This window comes from Triturus cristatus, chromosome 1_2 (assembly GCF_964204655.1).
Source record: "Triturus cristatus chromosome 1_2, aTriCri1.1, whole genome shotgun sequence".
Taxonomy (NCBI): domain Eukaryota; kingdom Metazoa; phylum Chordata; class Amphibia; order Caudata; family Salamandridae; genus Triturus; species Triturus cristatus.
The window spans coordinates 296,584,634-296,601,347 of record NC_140580.1 but is presented as its reverse complement, the minus strand read 5'-3'; the positions used below and the strand labels follow the sequence as shown (position 1 = coordinate 296,601,347).

The 16,714-nt window shown below is 39.8% G+C and overlaps 1 protein-coding gene across 2 annotated transcripts in view; it reads left to right on the top strand.

Annotated features, from left to right (window-relative positions):
- Positions 1-16,714, top strand: part of MCU (mitochondrial calcium uniporter) — a 695,883-nt gene that overhangs the window by 512,746 nt on the left and 166,423 nt on the right. For both annotated transcript variants that reach the window (XM_085603822.1, XM_085603823.1), the window contains one exon: positions 15,911-16,015. In XM_085603822.1, the coding sequence (XP_085459948.1) occupies positions 15,911-16,015 (105 nt within the window). The remainder of the gene's footprint in view (positions 1-15,910; positions 16,016-16,714) is intronic.

Here is a 16,714-nt window from a genome sequence, read left to right as displayed (position 1 = left end):
GTAATTCCCTTGTAGGGGCCTGCACTCATCTATCAGTGTGCCCTGAAACAAAAGCATGGCAACAGTCCCCTTCCGTGGTTTCAGGGTAAGATCCCACGATTCGTATGCCCCACTCGCCTCTGTCAAAACTAACCCTGTAGCTGTTGGCCATTCGGACAGGGTGGTAAGATCACCCACTAAACCACATGCTGCCAGCCTAGATTCTACGCAAGCTCAAACTACTATACTTGTATACCTGGAATATAAATCCAGAGGTTCATTTGACATTTTAAATTGTGGTAACATTCTCAAGCTACTTCAATCAATGGGCACCCTTGGAGTTGTTGCATCACAAGATATCACCTTAAGTGATTTTATTGCTCTAGGGTCCAGCCAGATTAATGAAACGACAAAAATAACCTGGAGATCTACCAAGTTGGACCTGAAAGTCTTGAGTCATACTCAACTCTTCAAACAGTGGGGGATTACCATCACACCATCAAAGGAACCAGGATATCCGTATGTCCTTGAAATTCTTCCCAAAGAGGCAAAAACATCTATCCAGCCCAGATTGGTCTATTCAGTTCTTGGATGTGCCATATGCAAAACTCCTACCCCTGAAATTGAGCAAATCAGTGGCTTCCATGAAAAACCAGAAGAACAAGATTACTACGTTGACAAAATAGCCCCCCCCCCCCCCCCCCCAACAGTTCCCTTGAATCAGGCACTCAGAATATGTTCCTGGAATACCAATGGATTTAAACTGGGGGACTTGGAAACCCTCTATATCTCTGTTCCTTTCGAATTGTTCTGCCACAAGAGACATGGGCTCAGAAGGCTTACTATCTGGATGGCTACATAAATCATTTTATACCCGCACTCAAACAACAAAGGCATGGGTGAAGCAGGGGCCGTCTGGCTATACATATCGACTAATAGTGCAATTGAGTCTTGGGAACATGACAGTAACAACGCAGGGTTACAAGTAGTAGATCTATCGCACAAAACTCCTAATGGCCAAACTAAAAGAATTACCCTGGTAAATGTTTACATCCACCCAAACTCCAGCTCAGGGACAGAGGTTTCAGATAAGTTGATCGACATTACTTAAGGCCTAAGATCGAGAATTTTAACATGTGGTCAATGAGTGAGCTACCTGCAAATGAGATCAGAGGCACAGGATGCAGACTGGGCAACACCAGCTCAAGATTCTCCCCTTCTCCTCCCCCCCTCCCCACCCCCCGGTGGCTTAACGATGACAAAAGAGGACGGACCCTACAAAGGAGTCTGGACATCTTGGATTTAGAGCCTTAAATGGCCGAATATTACCCTGATAAACCGCCAGGACTCTTATTTAACCAGCATTGGGGCGTCCTTAATTGACTATACTTTTGTCAGTCTTCCCTTACTGTATACCATCACCTCCTTTGGCTTCAGAGAAAAAATGGATAGTGATCACGAACCTCAAGAGATAACCCTCAATATCGCGTTGGACGCATATGATCATGCAGTAGACCTTGGTTCTGAAGGCCATACAGTCCATCTTAAGCGCATCAAGTACACTGCCCACTCTATATATAAAGCCTTGCCGTTAAAGCTACTAGCAGCCACTCGGAAGTTGGACGAAGACCCTTTGATTGGCTGGCTAAGGTGCAACGAAAAGCTTGCAAGCAAACATGCAAAGCCTTTCCCTGGGGAGAAAAAAAGAACTTTAATATCCAAACGCTGACCTCGTCACAAGGAGGGGAAAACATTTCCTGATGAGCGCCAAAAGAAGGATTAATCGACTGGAGAAGCTTCACAAGATCGCCAATGGACCCAATAATAATAATACACAAATTAAGGTTGGCAAGAAGAAACCTAGTAGTGGAAAAAAGAATAATCAAAGGGAGAAGTGGAACATCTTTTAGACAAAACTATTACATGATATTAGGTCAAACAACTCAGCGAACTATAAATGTAGTGGGCAGAACTTTCCTGCTTAATCACTTTAATCGCGGTAGAAGAACGATGGTTCTGGTGTGGCCAAAAAGGTCCAATTATAAAGTGATCCTAGGGAGAGCACTATGACTAAAGAAATGAAAAATAATTATCTTTAAAGGAGCAAAAACAATGTACATAGGGACATAAGGCAGTTCATGTGAAACATTTATTTCCACAATAATAGTATGCAGGTGCTCACACAATAAGTGAAAAAAGCGTGACGTGCAGAGTGACAGTGAAGTTTAAAATTACGGCATCGCATTGACAACAATTGTAGAAAACTCTTCAAAAAACTTTTAATACAATAGGAAGAGTTTATGTTGTAAGGGGTCAACTGCGTTTCGATCTCAATTGTTCGAGATCATCATCAGGACATATAAGGTGAGCAAGCTGAATTGGTACAGTAATCCGTGAGGCGAAAAGCTGGCATAAGAATTGTAGTAAAGGACTGTCGCACTCAACGCAGACAGCCAGAGCAGCGAGACGCGCTGAGCTCTTCGTCCCTGATTTTCTAAATAATGAACCGGGTCTGAACTTAACTATATTAACTCCGGCAGTGAGTCGTACGCCCAACTAATACAGCTGTCCCTGCTTTCAAAGCCTACTAATACGTGACCAGTCTCATGAGCGATTCCTTAACGCTTTAACCCGGGTGATTTTGTCTACCCTCAGCTGCTAATTGAAGCCCTTTACTACAATTCTTATGCCAGCTTTTCTCTTCACGGATTACTGTACCAATTCAGCTTGCTCACCTTATATGTCCTGATGATGATCTCGAACAATTGAGATCGAAACGCCGTTAACCCCTTACAACATAAACTCTTCCTATTGTATAAACAGTTTTTTGAAGAGTTTTCTACAATTGTTGTTAATGCGATGCCGTAATTTTAAACTTCACTATCACTCTGCACGTCACGCTTTTTTCACTTATTTTGTGAGCACCTGAATACTATTATTGTGAAAACAAATGTTTCACATGAACTGCCTTATGTCCCTATGTACATTGTTTTTGCTCCTTTAAAGATAATTATTTTTCATTTCTTTAGTCATATTGCTCTCCCTAGGATCACTTTATAATTGGACCTTTTTGGCCACACCAGAACCATTGTTCTTCTACCGCATTATTCGCCCCAGGTTCACATATTGGGGTACCATTGTTTTTTTCAAAACTAATCACTTTAATCAGCAGGCCCAATTGGCCTGACTCCCGGTACAGGGGAAGGGGCTGGAAGTCAGGCCAACTTAGGAATCCGTCACTAAGAGCAGCGATTTGGAAACATCTTGGTGCCCTATTACTGAAGCTTTAGTCCAGAAGAAAATTGGGAAGGGTTGCAGAGAGGGATCGCCAGGCCCTGGCAGAATACCTTCAGCCATCTACAAGGAAGATTCAACATTCTGGACTACTCAATTGTCCCAGCTCTTCCAGTCCATACTGCAGCAAAATTGTATCCCCCCCCCAATCATGGCGTGGCTCAACACTTGCTCAAATATTCAAGGGAATTAGCATTTGATTGCGCAAATTGACAGTGGTGCAAAATATTTTCCAGGTGTGGTACTGGATGCGCTGCAGTTGTGGTCCAAGACAAATAAATCATCCCGCCAAATCAAACTGGGTTTACCAAGTGCACAGGGACCTCTGTGAATCTATTATGCTCTCTGTTTTTAATTGACCAGGCTGAATCTAACAACCAACGCATTTTTTGTGACTTTATTGACTATAAATCCGCTTTTGCCAGAGTTGATGAGGGGAAGCTGTGGCAGAAATTCTTAACTCAACATCCCGGGTGGCCCGCTTAGGGTTTTGCAAATGTTGCACCAAGAGACATGGGTCAGATAAAAATTGGTGACTGGTCGCGCTTGTCTAGGCCAATTGACACATCACAAGGCCTCAAGCAGGGCTGTGTCCTTGCACCAACACTATTTAATCTGTTTTTATATTACCTGATCCCGGCTCTGAACTCAGTCAACTCTTATCTGCCCAAGCTGTCAAACCTGCTTTACGCTGATGATCTAGTTCTTACAAGTAAAACCAGGGTCTGCCTGCAATGCCTCCTGGATGCCACCGCAGCATTCTCATACAGGAGTGGCCTGATGATCAACCAAAACGAAACTAAGATGCTCGTCGTCGCAGACACAAATGTCAGTTTCTGGATCAAGCACAGCTAGATTCAACTAAGTGCTTCAAGTACCTCGGAGTTCACTTTAACAACAATGGGAGATACAGTGACCAGTTGAACGAAATCAGGAAGAAGGGCATTGCTCTATCCTCTGCCCTTAGAGCTCTTCACACAAAGCTAAATGACCCTACGTTTATGCCCTTTCTTCAGGTGGCCCAAGCAAAGATACTTCCAACTTTAGCTTATGGAAGCGAGCCCCTCAAAGGACAGGACTTTGCAATTTTGGATAGGATGCTCCTTCAGATATGCAGAAAAAGCTTTCAACTTCCTTCCTATATCTCACTACCTCAGGTTAGGCTGTAGAATAGAATCGCCTGCCAGGCTCTGGCACAGAAGGTAGTCTTCGCTGTCAGAACCTTAGATCAGTAAGTAAATACTCACTGGCCCGCTGCCTCTGGTTAGAATTAAAAACGAAGCCAAAGTCTCAAGCAAGGTCCTACCTGTCCCAGGTCGGAGCACATTTGGGTTATCGAATGCCTGGGATTCAAGCATCAGCCTTCAGGAATTAAAAAGGATGGCAATAATTAGCACCAAACAGCTCTCCCTTCTAGAGGACAAGGCCGGTCTCTGTGTAAACATTGCTGGTTGACTCTGCACTCCCACAAATTTGGGAACCCGCAGTTCTATCTAAGCAAACTTTACGGCGGCTAGCTAAAAGCACAGTTTGGGGGTTAATTCCGGTTCCAACATACTAACCAGCTTGGTCGAGAGGTGGGGAACAGGCATGGTGTCGACTATGGAACAAATTAAGGAAGACATAATTCATTTATTGTGCCTGTGCCCCTCCCTTATGAAAGATAGGAGAGCGCTGCTACGAAGAGGATAGATTGACTGGGCTCAGGGTCCTGCCAGGAGGCAGTGCTGGCCTGCTTTGATCCATTGAACACTAGACTAAATTGCGCACTGGTCACATTTTTCCATCGCTTCTCAAAAAAGGTGGAGGCCTTCGCTCTGGTAGCTGAAGGACGGCATGTGATTAGACAACTATCTTCCGAGTCCTGGTCCCCTTCATACATACCTCTTTGATCAATTTTAAGGCCCTCTCCTGCTAAAGTCAATCAGGTGCATGTAGACTAATTACCTGGCCACAACCTACAGACATTTAGATCCAGCATAAACTTTGGACCTAGTACCAAAAGTTAAGAGTTTAAAATATTTTAGTTAAATCACCTTTGCACCTACTGCTCTGATGTTGTTATCCTAAGTTTGTCCCAATTTCTTAGTGTAGCTCTGTTGTATGCTATTCTACTGCTTAGGTCCAGTAATTAGTTATGGCTCCAGTCGTCTGGACCTTCTGGTGTATGTATTTCAGTTTATTTCTTTTTTTCTGATCTGATTGGCTCACCCGTTTCTTAGGCTCCTTATAACTAGCTATCCTGATGAATGTGCAGTGCTTAGCGGTGGGAGGAGTTTAACAAGGAACATGGTCGTTCTCACTGACTGATTTTAACGTCTTTTAATATGAATTATTTTATACTCGATACTGTATTTAATAATGTGCTGCAATGGTTTTATAATTAAGCAATTAAGTACTTCGACTCCAAGAGAAGAAAAGTCAGGAATGTCAAATGGAAAATATATTGAAAGAGTTAAAAACATATTGAAGGAGAGATATTTTACTAATGATGGTGCAGCTCCATGAGGAAATGCAAGGCTGTTAAAGGTTAACATCCTTCAATGGAAGGATCTGCCCAATTCAAAGCACAGGGCAGTGTAGCGCAGTTGTCAGGAATGACTGCTGCATGGAGATGCACGTTAATTGCAAGATTTGAAAGAGAAAAGCTGAGATTTTAAAGAGGATGCGAGAGAAGAAAATGTAGACCTAGTCATTTAAAGGTTTCAGCAAAAGATCACAAAAGAGAACGTGGCAGGTATTAAATTAGAAAGTGTCTCTTAATGAAAGATTATGAGGAATGTTAAAAAAAAAAAGTTGAATTTCTTGAAAGGGAAAGGTTAGTATATTTGAAAAGATAAGATTGCAGGCATTTAATATTTAAGTGGGAGGTCATGAAAAAGATGAGTGCAGAGTTTGAAATACTGGCCTGTCTCGCTCAGGGTTTCTGTCAATTTTTAGACCGTTGGCATTGTGAGTAACCGGTTGGCTAAAAGAAGCCCCTTTGTGACTGGCCCTTTCGGGGGTTATGTATCCTTAAGGAGGGCGTGAGTTTAAGTTCAAATTTAAGTTGTCAGAGGAATCTAGTCTCTCCCAACCTTTGTTGCACCTTTTGATGCATTTCATTTTTTCCATGTTTCATTTGGTCCTGACTTGACAGCATCACTGTTTCAAAACGTGTACAACGTATTCAGAAATGTGCTTGGAGTTCATATGAAGTTCAGAATATTTGAATTCATACTGGAGCGGTTGAGTAACACAACAGAATTTTGGACGGTGTCCTTGACATTTAACAAGAGCATGGTATGACATTACAGAAGGATAAGGGCATGTTTCTCACAAATAGTCTGTAATACTTGGGTCATTTACTGACTGCTGAGGGAATTAAACCCAGGGTGGACCATGCAAAAGCAGTTCTCAATGCACCACAATCAAATGACATTGATCAACTTAAAACATTTCTGGGTTATGCGAGTTCTATTCACGGTTTGTGAATGGGATTCCAATCACTGAACCTCTAACAATACTTAGGAAGGGTGCTAAGTTTGAACAGACTGAGGATGAACAAAATGCATGTGAGATAACTAAGCGCATGATTGTTTAGGCCCCTGTATTATCACCATATGTAGAAGGACATTCGGGCATCATAACTGTGGACTCAAGTCCACAAGATTTTGGTGCTATGTTTAATAAAATGAATATGGACCTAGTCAGAATGGTACCTTTCACTTCTAGTTGCTGATGTAAGACTTAGAAGAATTACATTCTTATAGAGATGGAGGATGTGGCATGTGTATGGGAAGGTGAGCATCTTTGCACATACTTCCGGGACACAAAATTCAGATTGTGCATGGGTCAAAAACCATAGGTGTTTAATGGGTGAAAATGGGATGGGCAGAGCTTTACCTAGATCTGTCAAATTGCTGTCTGGAATGTATCAATTACATTTTGAGATCTAGAGTGTTGCAGCGAATGAAAATCTGAGAGCTCACTTTCTGTCCAGGTTTACTATAAATGACACTGATATGAGGAAAATAGGTTTCCAAAGTGGAATGTGCTGTGGATTTGAAAAATTTGTTTGAAGAACATGGTAAAGCAAACAGTCGGGAGGAACCGTCCAAAGAGTTTGATGACCTGGTTTTACAAGAAGTAAAATGTATTGTGCGAGGTTGGCCAACGGAAAGGTGTTATCATGGTGAATTACAGACCTTTTCCGAAGTCTAGGCTGTGTTAAGTATTGAATGATTTATTACAAAAAGTTAGCAGGTGGTTGTTCCTATTAATGTGCAGTTGTCCTATGAAAGACATGATGGGCTACAAATAGAAGGCTAAAACAACATTATTGGTGGACAGATTTGGAAACTGATATGGAATTGCATTTTAGTTTGTTAGTCGTGTCTTCACTCTAACAAAAACTTGACAACATTTAGCATATCTTTGATTCCTGTGGACGACCCTGAAAGAGGCATGGGAAAAAGTGGAAATTTATTTTATTGAACCCATAACTGAGTTGACGAATGGAATGTGCCCCATCATAGTGTTCGTCGATTACCATTCAAAGTGGAGTCACTATGATTCCATTTGTAATCCCAACATGGGTAGTGTGATTACATTTTTGGAGCATGTGTGCACGAACAAAGTTTACCCAAGACAAATTTTCGCAAACAGTGATATTCAGTTCACCGCTCAAGAGATGAAGGAATATATGAACAGTACAGGTATTGAGAATATCATAATAGCTGCATATTCTTCACAAGTAATGGTGTTGTTGAATGTGTTAATAGTGGTCAAAGAGACCATTGAACTTGGTTGATTTCTAGTTTGAATATTGAAAAGAGATTTTGGAGATATCACTCATACCTCATTTTACAACTGGAATAAGCCCTTTCCGGTTATTAAGACTGAAGAAACCTGTGGCAAAACTAGTACCAGATTACATTGGACATTCTGCACTTAACTCAGTCTATGTGGATTTGTCCAAGGTGAAGGAGAGGGTGATTACCTCACAAAATTAAAGTAGTAAGTGATACAATGCTGAACGTCATACTAAAGAGAAAACTTGTTTCGTTAGTTGAATGGGTCGGTATGCATAGGCCTAACCATGATTCAAAATGTGAGTCTACGTTTTTTTCAACCAGCACATAAAACACATCAGCAAAGGTTCGGTCAGGATCAAAGATGTTAGATGGTGGAACAAAAGCTAGATTGTTTAAACCAAGACATGGAGTGCTAGTCATGTAAGTGAGTTACAGTAATTTGTATTTGCAGAAGTCTAGTAGCGGCGTAAGAAATGTGTGTAATGCATCTGATCTTGTTTGGTCAAGATTTGAATGTTCAGGCGAGTGACCAGATTTGTGGAGGGAAATTCTGGTATGAAATGTCCCAGGACACTAATCTAGTCAGAAACAACCTGGGGCATGAAACTCTTTCTGATGTCTCATAGTGTGGCTGTTGCCCTTTGCCAGGTGGAGTTGGCTGTGACGGTCTCAGAGCTCAAAATGCAGGCAGTTGAAGCTTGGAGGCAGCTAGTGTTTGCTCGGCGCTCCTACTAATTTGTTAAATATTTCAAATCCGTATCTGCAGATCTCCTGCTCCCGTTATAACAGTAGTATTGCATTTTATTGTGTCTTGTCTTCGTCAATACAGAAGGTGGTCTGCCATATAATTCCTGCTACAGCCCCCAAACGGAAAGTGGAGCCGGAGTTCTTGGGTCACGACATGGAGAGACAGCACTGGAACATCAGGACTGTCTCAACACTTATCCATTTTAGGAAAGAGCTGAAAAGTGATTTAATAGATATTTATATAGCATAAACATAAATCTTGAAGCTTCATGGCACTGAAGAATTCCACAAGTCCTATAACCCAGTCAGTCTTCTCAACAGAAGAGATGGATTTTAAGATGTTTCCTAAAAACCATCCAGATTGTGCTTTGAATTAAGCAAGTTCAGCAGAGCATTCCACAACAGTGGATCTAAAACAGAGAATTCTGCACCTTCTATTCTTGCTTTTGAAATAAGTGGCACTGATGAAAAGAATCAATGCTCTGATCTCAGAGACATATTACATTATTTTGGGAGTAGTCTGACGGAGCTAAGAGTTCATGTGAAAGGTCTTGTAGCAGTAGCACACATCCTTGAACTTGATAGGTCTGTTGACCGAAAGTCAATGAAGGCATCCGTGGGTGTCGGAGACAAAATCAGATTTTGCAAGATTTAATAAAGCCTTTACTGCAAAGTTCTCCATAAACTAATGCTTGCTTAAAGCTCTTGTTAGGGAGATTTCAACAGCAAGCATTTGCATAGTTCAGCCGTGAATCCGCCAGCACTGCTGTTGAAAAAAGAACAATTGATGGACAGAATGCAGAACAATGTCATACTCACTTTGCCACTGGATTCAAGCTAGCCTGGCTGAAGAGGGCTGTTAGCCCGAAAAAGGTCCCAGGATGCTTGTTTCTGGTCCAGACATGGCTTGGCAGTTCGAGCTGGACTGTTCCCATGAGGCACAGGGTCAAGACTGATTTGCATATAGCTGTCTCTGAACTGGGGTGTCAAAGTGAGCTAAAGAATGATGATGGATTCAACCCAGATCTGTGACTGGGGGTGACTGTTTGAAACGTTTCAGCACTCAGTCCATCATCGCCTTGTGTTTGCTTAGCACTGCAGTCGAGTTCTTTGCAATGAAAAAACGTTTATTAACAAAACCTGTGGGTACTACTGTATTATTCTGATGGATAATGCAGAACTCCTTATCCAATGTAATCCCAAGTTCTTAACCTTTCGGTGACCGCAAGCGGCAATCCAAGCAATTAAGACCGCAAGGCGGAGATCCACTGATTATTTTTGATAATGGCAACCACCTGTCTTTCAACCATCCAATCTTTAAACAAAAAAAAACTACAGTTACCTAATTAAAGAGCACTGTCACAATGACTTAACAGTCCACCTCCACTGTCAGACTTTAGCTTCCTCTCAAATCACTCATTGACTGTATCTCTGCTTTTGATCCTGTACAGCACACCACAACCTATAAGCTAGGTCCCCACTACACAAACAGCACATAAATAAATTCACGTATGAGATGAGGTGTATTTGTGCCTGGGGGGTCCCCAACCGTTTCAGTAATAAGAGCCACTTAAGATCAATGAAAATCATCCGGTGCTACCAATAGTATTAATATTGTAATTAGGATCACATGAAACTAAGTTACATTAGCAGCCACACCATTCAGGATTATTAGCCATGATCATCTCCATGCATCAGGTAGAGTAGCCAGCAGTAACATTAAGAAGGCTTTGTCGTATTGGACAGGCTTTACATATGTAAGGCATAATATCTACAGCTTGAATGCATCAGACACCAAGTTAGTATTAGTAAGCTTTAAAATATTTTGGGAATTCAATCATTTTGCTATAACCATCAGCTTATGAGTTCTGAAAATACAAATTTTCTTCTTGAATATACATTATCAATGTTGGTATACATATATTCTGTAGGCTGGGCTTGACATAGGAGAGCTACTTACAGGTAGTTGTTGCTTAGAGGTAGATGGAGAACTACTTGGACCGCAAACTACTTGTCGAAGAGGCCGGATTTAATCATTGCTTGGCTTCATTGATCAGGTGAATTTGGAGCCCATATGACAGCAAGCAAGGGGCCTGTTCTCAACACAACCTTCCCACACCCGAATAGCCTGCTGTGTCACCGATATTTCTATGCTCTGCTGTGGATCCTATAGTCATTTTGCCAAGGGAGGGAGACCACCTCACAATGAAGCCACGAAAGGCTTATACTCCACTGAAGTTCTTTGTTAATCTTCCAATAAAACTTGGCCTAGTATTTCAGACTGAATTGCTTCTTCCAGGGTTCATGAAAAGAAGATTATATGTAATCGGTGCTCTCCTCCGACAACAAAGATGAAAAGAGGTAATTAAATTCTATCCTGACTTTCTAGAGGTTCATAATAATTTGTTTCCCATCCACTGCCTTGAATTTTCTTTTATTATAATCTAGAGCTATTTAATATTTAGCTGTTTTAATTTCTACCTATTATAGTCATGTCTCTCTTCCTTTTTAAATTATGTATTTTTTAGTCTAGCCTATAGATTGCTTTAGCAATATTGCAGCCTCACAAACTCAAAATTAATAAACGAAAATGGATATATTTGTATACGTTCATATGTACCTGAGCTTTAGGTCAGCCCTCTGCTTCTATTTGTCTGTTTATCTTTCACTCGCACTTTGCTTCTGCCCACCATAATATGGAGCATGTGGCAATGGTTCAGATCAATTCAACCATTGGCTCTCTTGCACTGTAAGAACTGTATGCATTGCGGTGTATTTCCTGTTCACATGTGCACATTAACTCTTAAAAAAAAAAAAAAAAATCATTTAAAAAAAAAGTGCATTTCCGTGACAGAGCTTGTCAGTCAATTCTTAAATTGCTAATTACTTTTTTCCATTCTTTCTTTTGTTTTAGTTGTCCTTTTGTGTTTAAGCTGTGTAATCACTTATAGTACTTCAAAGCCTATAATAATTTTTGTTTGTACCAATATGTTCACCTCCGTTACATGCAAAGGGTAATTTTAAAGTTAAATTGAGCATTTTTATTGTCAGCCTTTGGTTGCCACGTCTAGGCAGAGTAGTTTTTCTTTTTGGGGCTTACGCTTTCAATACAAATGAAAAAAATCGTACCAGCTTGTTTGTAATCAGATTACAGTTTGCCTAAAGGGAGTGCTTCATAAAGTCTAACATCTGAAAATCTGGTTTAAAGACAGAATAACGTAATTGACATACTTTGACCAATATTTGCTCCGCAGTTTTAGGAGTCTTGCGATACATGTGGACCTCCTAACGTCTTAGAATTCTCTAACCGTATTAATGAACAGGTAGATATGAAACAAGGGTTTTATGTCTGTCCAAAATATTTACATTTGCTTCCAGATCAAGAAAAGATTTCTAGAGCCTATTGTGTAAAGGTGTTGTAGTTTGAGAATCCCATTGAAAAAATTATCCATAGGTGGGTGGCTAGTCTCAAATCTCTGACATTTCCACAATCGTTGTTAGCTTATTACTAACACAAACAACACTTTTCTTTGCTTCGTTTCAAAATGTTTTTAGTGTACAACTATGATGTACCATATATTCCTATATTCTCTTCAGAACAAAAAGACCTCGAGCTAATTTATTACCACAGGTGAGCTCTGATTAAAAAAAAAAAAGAAAAAAGAAAGAAAAAAAATCCACATTCCAAAGGAAATATTTGTAATTAAAATAGTTCTTGCTGATGCCTCTGCTGCTTCGTCAGTGACTCGTGCCCATTACCTTTTATTCTCTTCAAAGTCCAGTTTTAAATCCTATTTGCTTCCTATAGCATATTTCACTACCTATATCAGGATATCGAAGTTGGGTTTAGCGTTTTGTTATTCTGCTACTTTTTGAAAAGGCATTTTTCCAATCATCTTAAAGAAACGTCTTCCTACGATAACTATGCAAACACGTCTGCTGAGATACTGCGTAGTTTCTCTTAACACTCATATGTCTAGTCAGATGTTACCTGCGGTCAGTAGAAATGTTGAAGCAATGAGGGTGTGTTTCCTTTGTACGTGATTATTAATGTTATGCTGCTAGTTTTTGCTACATAAAGTAAACGTTATAGGTTTCCACTTTTTGCAGTAGTTCATGTTTAAGCCGGTTTAGTTTTTCTAAGCACCTTGTCCTTCCTGTAATTTCCTAAATTTTCTGTGAAGCTTCTTCAACCTACTTTCTACACGTTTTTGCCACTTGTATGTCATCTGTATATACTTGTGTTGTACATTACTTTTTTGTTTTAATAATGTTTTTCTTGTTCTTGGAGACATGTACTTATTCGTGGAGATTTTTTGGCTTTATTGTTTTAATAAAATGAGTGCCTGAGGTGTTGATGGTTAGATATTTTTCGTCGATCTAGCTACCAAAAAGCACTTACAAACAGTTGTGATACTCACGGTTAGTTACCAAAATAAAGGTTATTCAGAAACCTAATGCAACAGTGAAGGCTTTCTTTTAATAAAGGGGATAAGGCACAGACTGCTGCCCTTTGAACGTATAATAAATCTACATAGCATCATGGTCCTGGTGCTCAACAATATAAATGCTCACATTTGAACTTGAGTGCCTTATGAAAGCATTGTTTAGAACTTGAGGTCAGAGTTTGTGGTTTTTATTTTTTTGCACAGGAATCTACCAGTGATACCCCATTTTGTCCAATAGATTGAGCCGTCTAATTTGACCTTGTTCATATATTTATAACTTGTGGAGCTAATTTTGCACTTCTCCGAAGGGCATTTCAATAGATTTTGCTATCTCACCAAAGTTTCAAGAAGTAAACTGTTTTCACTGAGAATTTGCTCCAGTTTTGATGGTACCCTATCATGACTCCTGACCAAAGGCCATTTAAGAGCAATCTTGTGTATTGGACCTGAATTGTGGCTAGCTATTACGACCTTTTCTCTTTAACCTTCTTGTTTTTACTGCTTTTGAGCATTCTACTTAATGGTAGTGAACATTCAATCAAGTAAATATATAAACTTTTGATTGACTAACCTTGTTTTCTGATATTTGAAATGTCTACCTACGTTTGAAACTTCTCTTTTCTCAAGCATCTTCTGCTTGTATAATTTGGTAATTCAGTTGGCAATTCGGTTATTGTGGGTGGATGGAACCGTCAAAGGCTAACTCTCACCAGCAGATCCCAAAACAAAATTGTCTCTAAGCACTCAAATGTATAACAGAAATGTCATACAATGCTTTTTGTAAATGGGAATAATGCCTTTCTGGCACATTGCTTTACTCGTTCATACAAATGTTTTTCACTTGTTTATTTGACCCTTGCTATATCCTGGTTGTATATTTGTTTGAGTACCTGTGTCTCGAACAGAAGAGGTAGTTTTGATGAAATGTATCTATTCAGGTCCTCCAATTTCCTAAAGTGACTAGGGAAAACCATGTAAGTGAATGGATTCAATGGTCCAAGCTAAAGCAGCATTAGGAGTCAAGGTGTTTTTGGTTTTCCAGCAATGTTTTAGGAGACCGCAACATTCAGAAACCTGCATTATTTTGGTCCAAAAACGTGTCTTCTGTTCCTCACCCATGCTCTGCACACACTCCTCCATGCACTTCACAGCTGTAGCCTTGTTGACACACCTTCTCCCTCACACCTAATATCCTCACCCATGATCTGTATAGTGGAGGGAGAACATTTCTGCACATAGATTGGTGGAGAAATTGAACACACCCCTTAAGTTTTGGGGAAAAAAACAGCCTCACGTAAGAAGGGGGAGTTCTTGTTTAAGGGAGCTGTAAAAGGAGATCACAAAGAGAATAAAACACTGAACCTCCTTTTTGACTCATGACAAATGTCTGTTGGCAGATGAAATCTCTAGCCTGCTTTAAATCACAATTACTCCCTTTGCAAACATTGTTCAAGGGAGGAACCACAAGATTTGATGGCCAACACACATCCACAAAAGCCATGTCATTATTGTCCGCAACTTCTTTCAACTTCAGGATCTGAAAAATGCAAGAGCATTGTGGAATGTCTGCAGAGACCCAGCAAAGAGCGCAACTAGAAATCAAGAAGCTGGGGCACCAGGACTTCTAATTTCCAACACTCACTACTAATAAGTAACAAACCACAGAAACCCCTAAATAACCACATGAGTGTAGATCATATGCTAGCTGGATGTGTGTTAAAGGAAGTTCCTTGGATCTAGAGGCGGGATCAGGAGGTTAGATTATACAGCTCCCTAGTGGTTAGATCAACTCTTATGGTGTTTGATCAGATGAGTGCATGGCTTGGGTTATCATTGTTTGTACCCTTCACATTACTATTGGGATAATCCAGACTTTTTACCAGGAATTGAGAGAAATTGAAGGGGTATGGGGTGAGGTGCCTCACAATAAAGGATGTGTTCACAGGAGGGATTGTGAAGACTTGCGAGCAAGCGAATAAATATTTCCATGTCCATAAAAACAATCAATTACGATATCTCCAGATCACAAGTTGTTTCTAAAACTTCTTTTAAAGGAAAGGGCTGCTAAGAAAGTCAACTTCTTCATAAAGCTGCCCCTAGAAAAGGATGATGAAAAGAATTTAGAACTCACACACAAAAAATGCTCACTTTACGGTCTGAATACTCGAGGTGTTTGTCAAAGTGTGGGTCAAAGAATTAGAAATAGTTTTGGTGAAGTTATGCATTGCTAAGAAGGACCAGTTTAAAAACCTGTATAGGTGGCACTGTATCTTCCAAAAATTGCACATAATTGAGATCAGGGTCAAAATAGATAATGAGACAACAGGTTGGGACAGGGAGATGTGACTGGAATAACAGTATAATCTGAAGGATAGTATGATGAATGGCTTTGTGGAAGGTAAAATGTGGATATGAGATTGAAGGTGTGTTGAAATGTTGTAAGACATGTTAATGTCTTGTATATGCTACTGAAAATGTAATAATATTGATATTCGAACAGTCATATGATTCTTTCAGGTACTTTACAGCTCTAACATGGTACTACATAGCACTTTACTAATGCTTGATCTGTGTTTTTGTAAAGTTCATTGTGCGCAAATTCACTTGAAATCATCCCCTCATTATTATTATTATTCAATTTTTCAGACGGAACACGGATAGCCTCCTCAACGGGTATCGACATCCTCCTACTAGATGACTTCAAATTATCCATTAATGACTCCACCTACCATGTGCGCCCACCAATGAGAGGTACATCTTACTGTTAGATGGATGACCAGTGTAACCTTGGTATTACATCTCAGTGACAGCTATCTTTACTGATACATCTGTTATTATAATGTATTGCAACAAAATAGAATTTATATTCTTTCTGGCACATAGTAAGCACAGGGATCAAAAAAAGCTTTAAGTGGCAATCCTTTAAAGCAATATGTTCATCACTATGCTGAAAGGATGATATGTGGAATAACATTGTGTTTATGTAATTTGTGCTATAAGTACAAACACATACTAAACTGGTGAATCAACGATTTTCATGTGAAACGAATTGGCATCAGTTGCTTAATTCTATAGTGAATATGAACATTTGAATCATGTTAAGAATGAGACCTTTGATTCTCAGTAAAAATATCATGGGTTTAAATAAAATCTGAAAGATACAAACTTTAACTTAACTGCTGTAGCCAGGAATGATCAGATTCATGAAAAACCCGCTTAAACATGGAAATTGCAATGACTTTTCGTTTGTTTTTATGTAACTTGTGAAAATAATAGTTTGATGTGCGGCTAAGCATGGAATTCCTTTTCCATACAGGAGAAAACAAATAAGTGAGTTAGGATGCTCAACAGTAGTTACTGACCAAACATTTCTACAGTAAAGAAACTGACATCAATTCAGCCCTTAATTACTGATTTTGGTATGTGCTCTTGTTCCCCTGTTTAGAAATA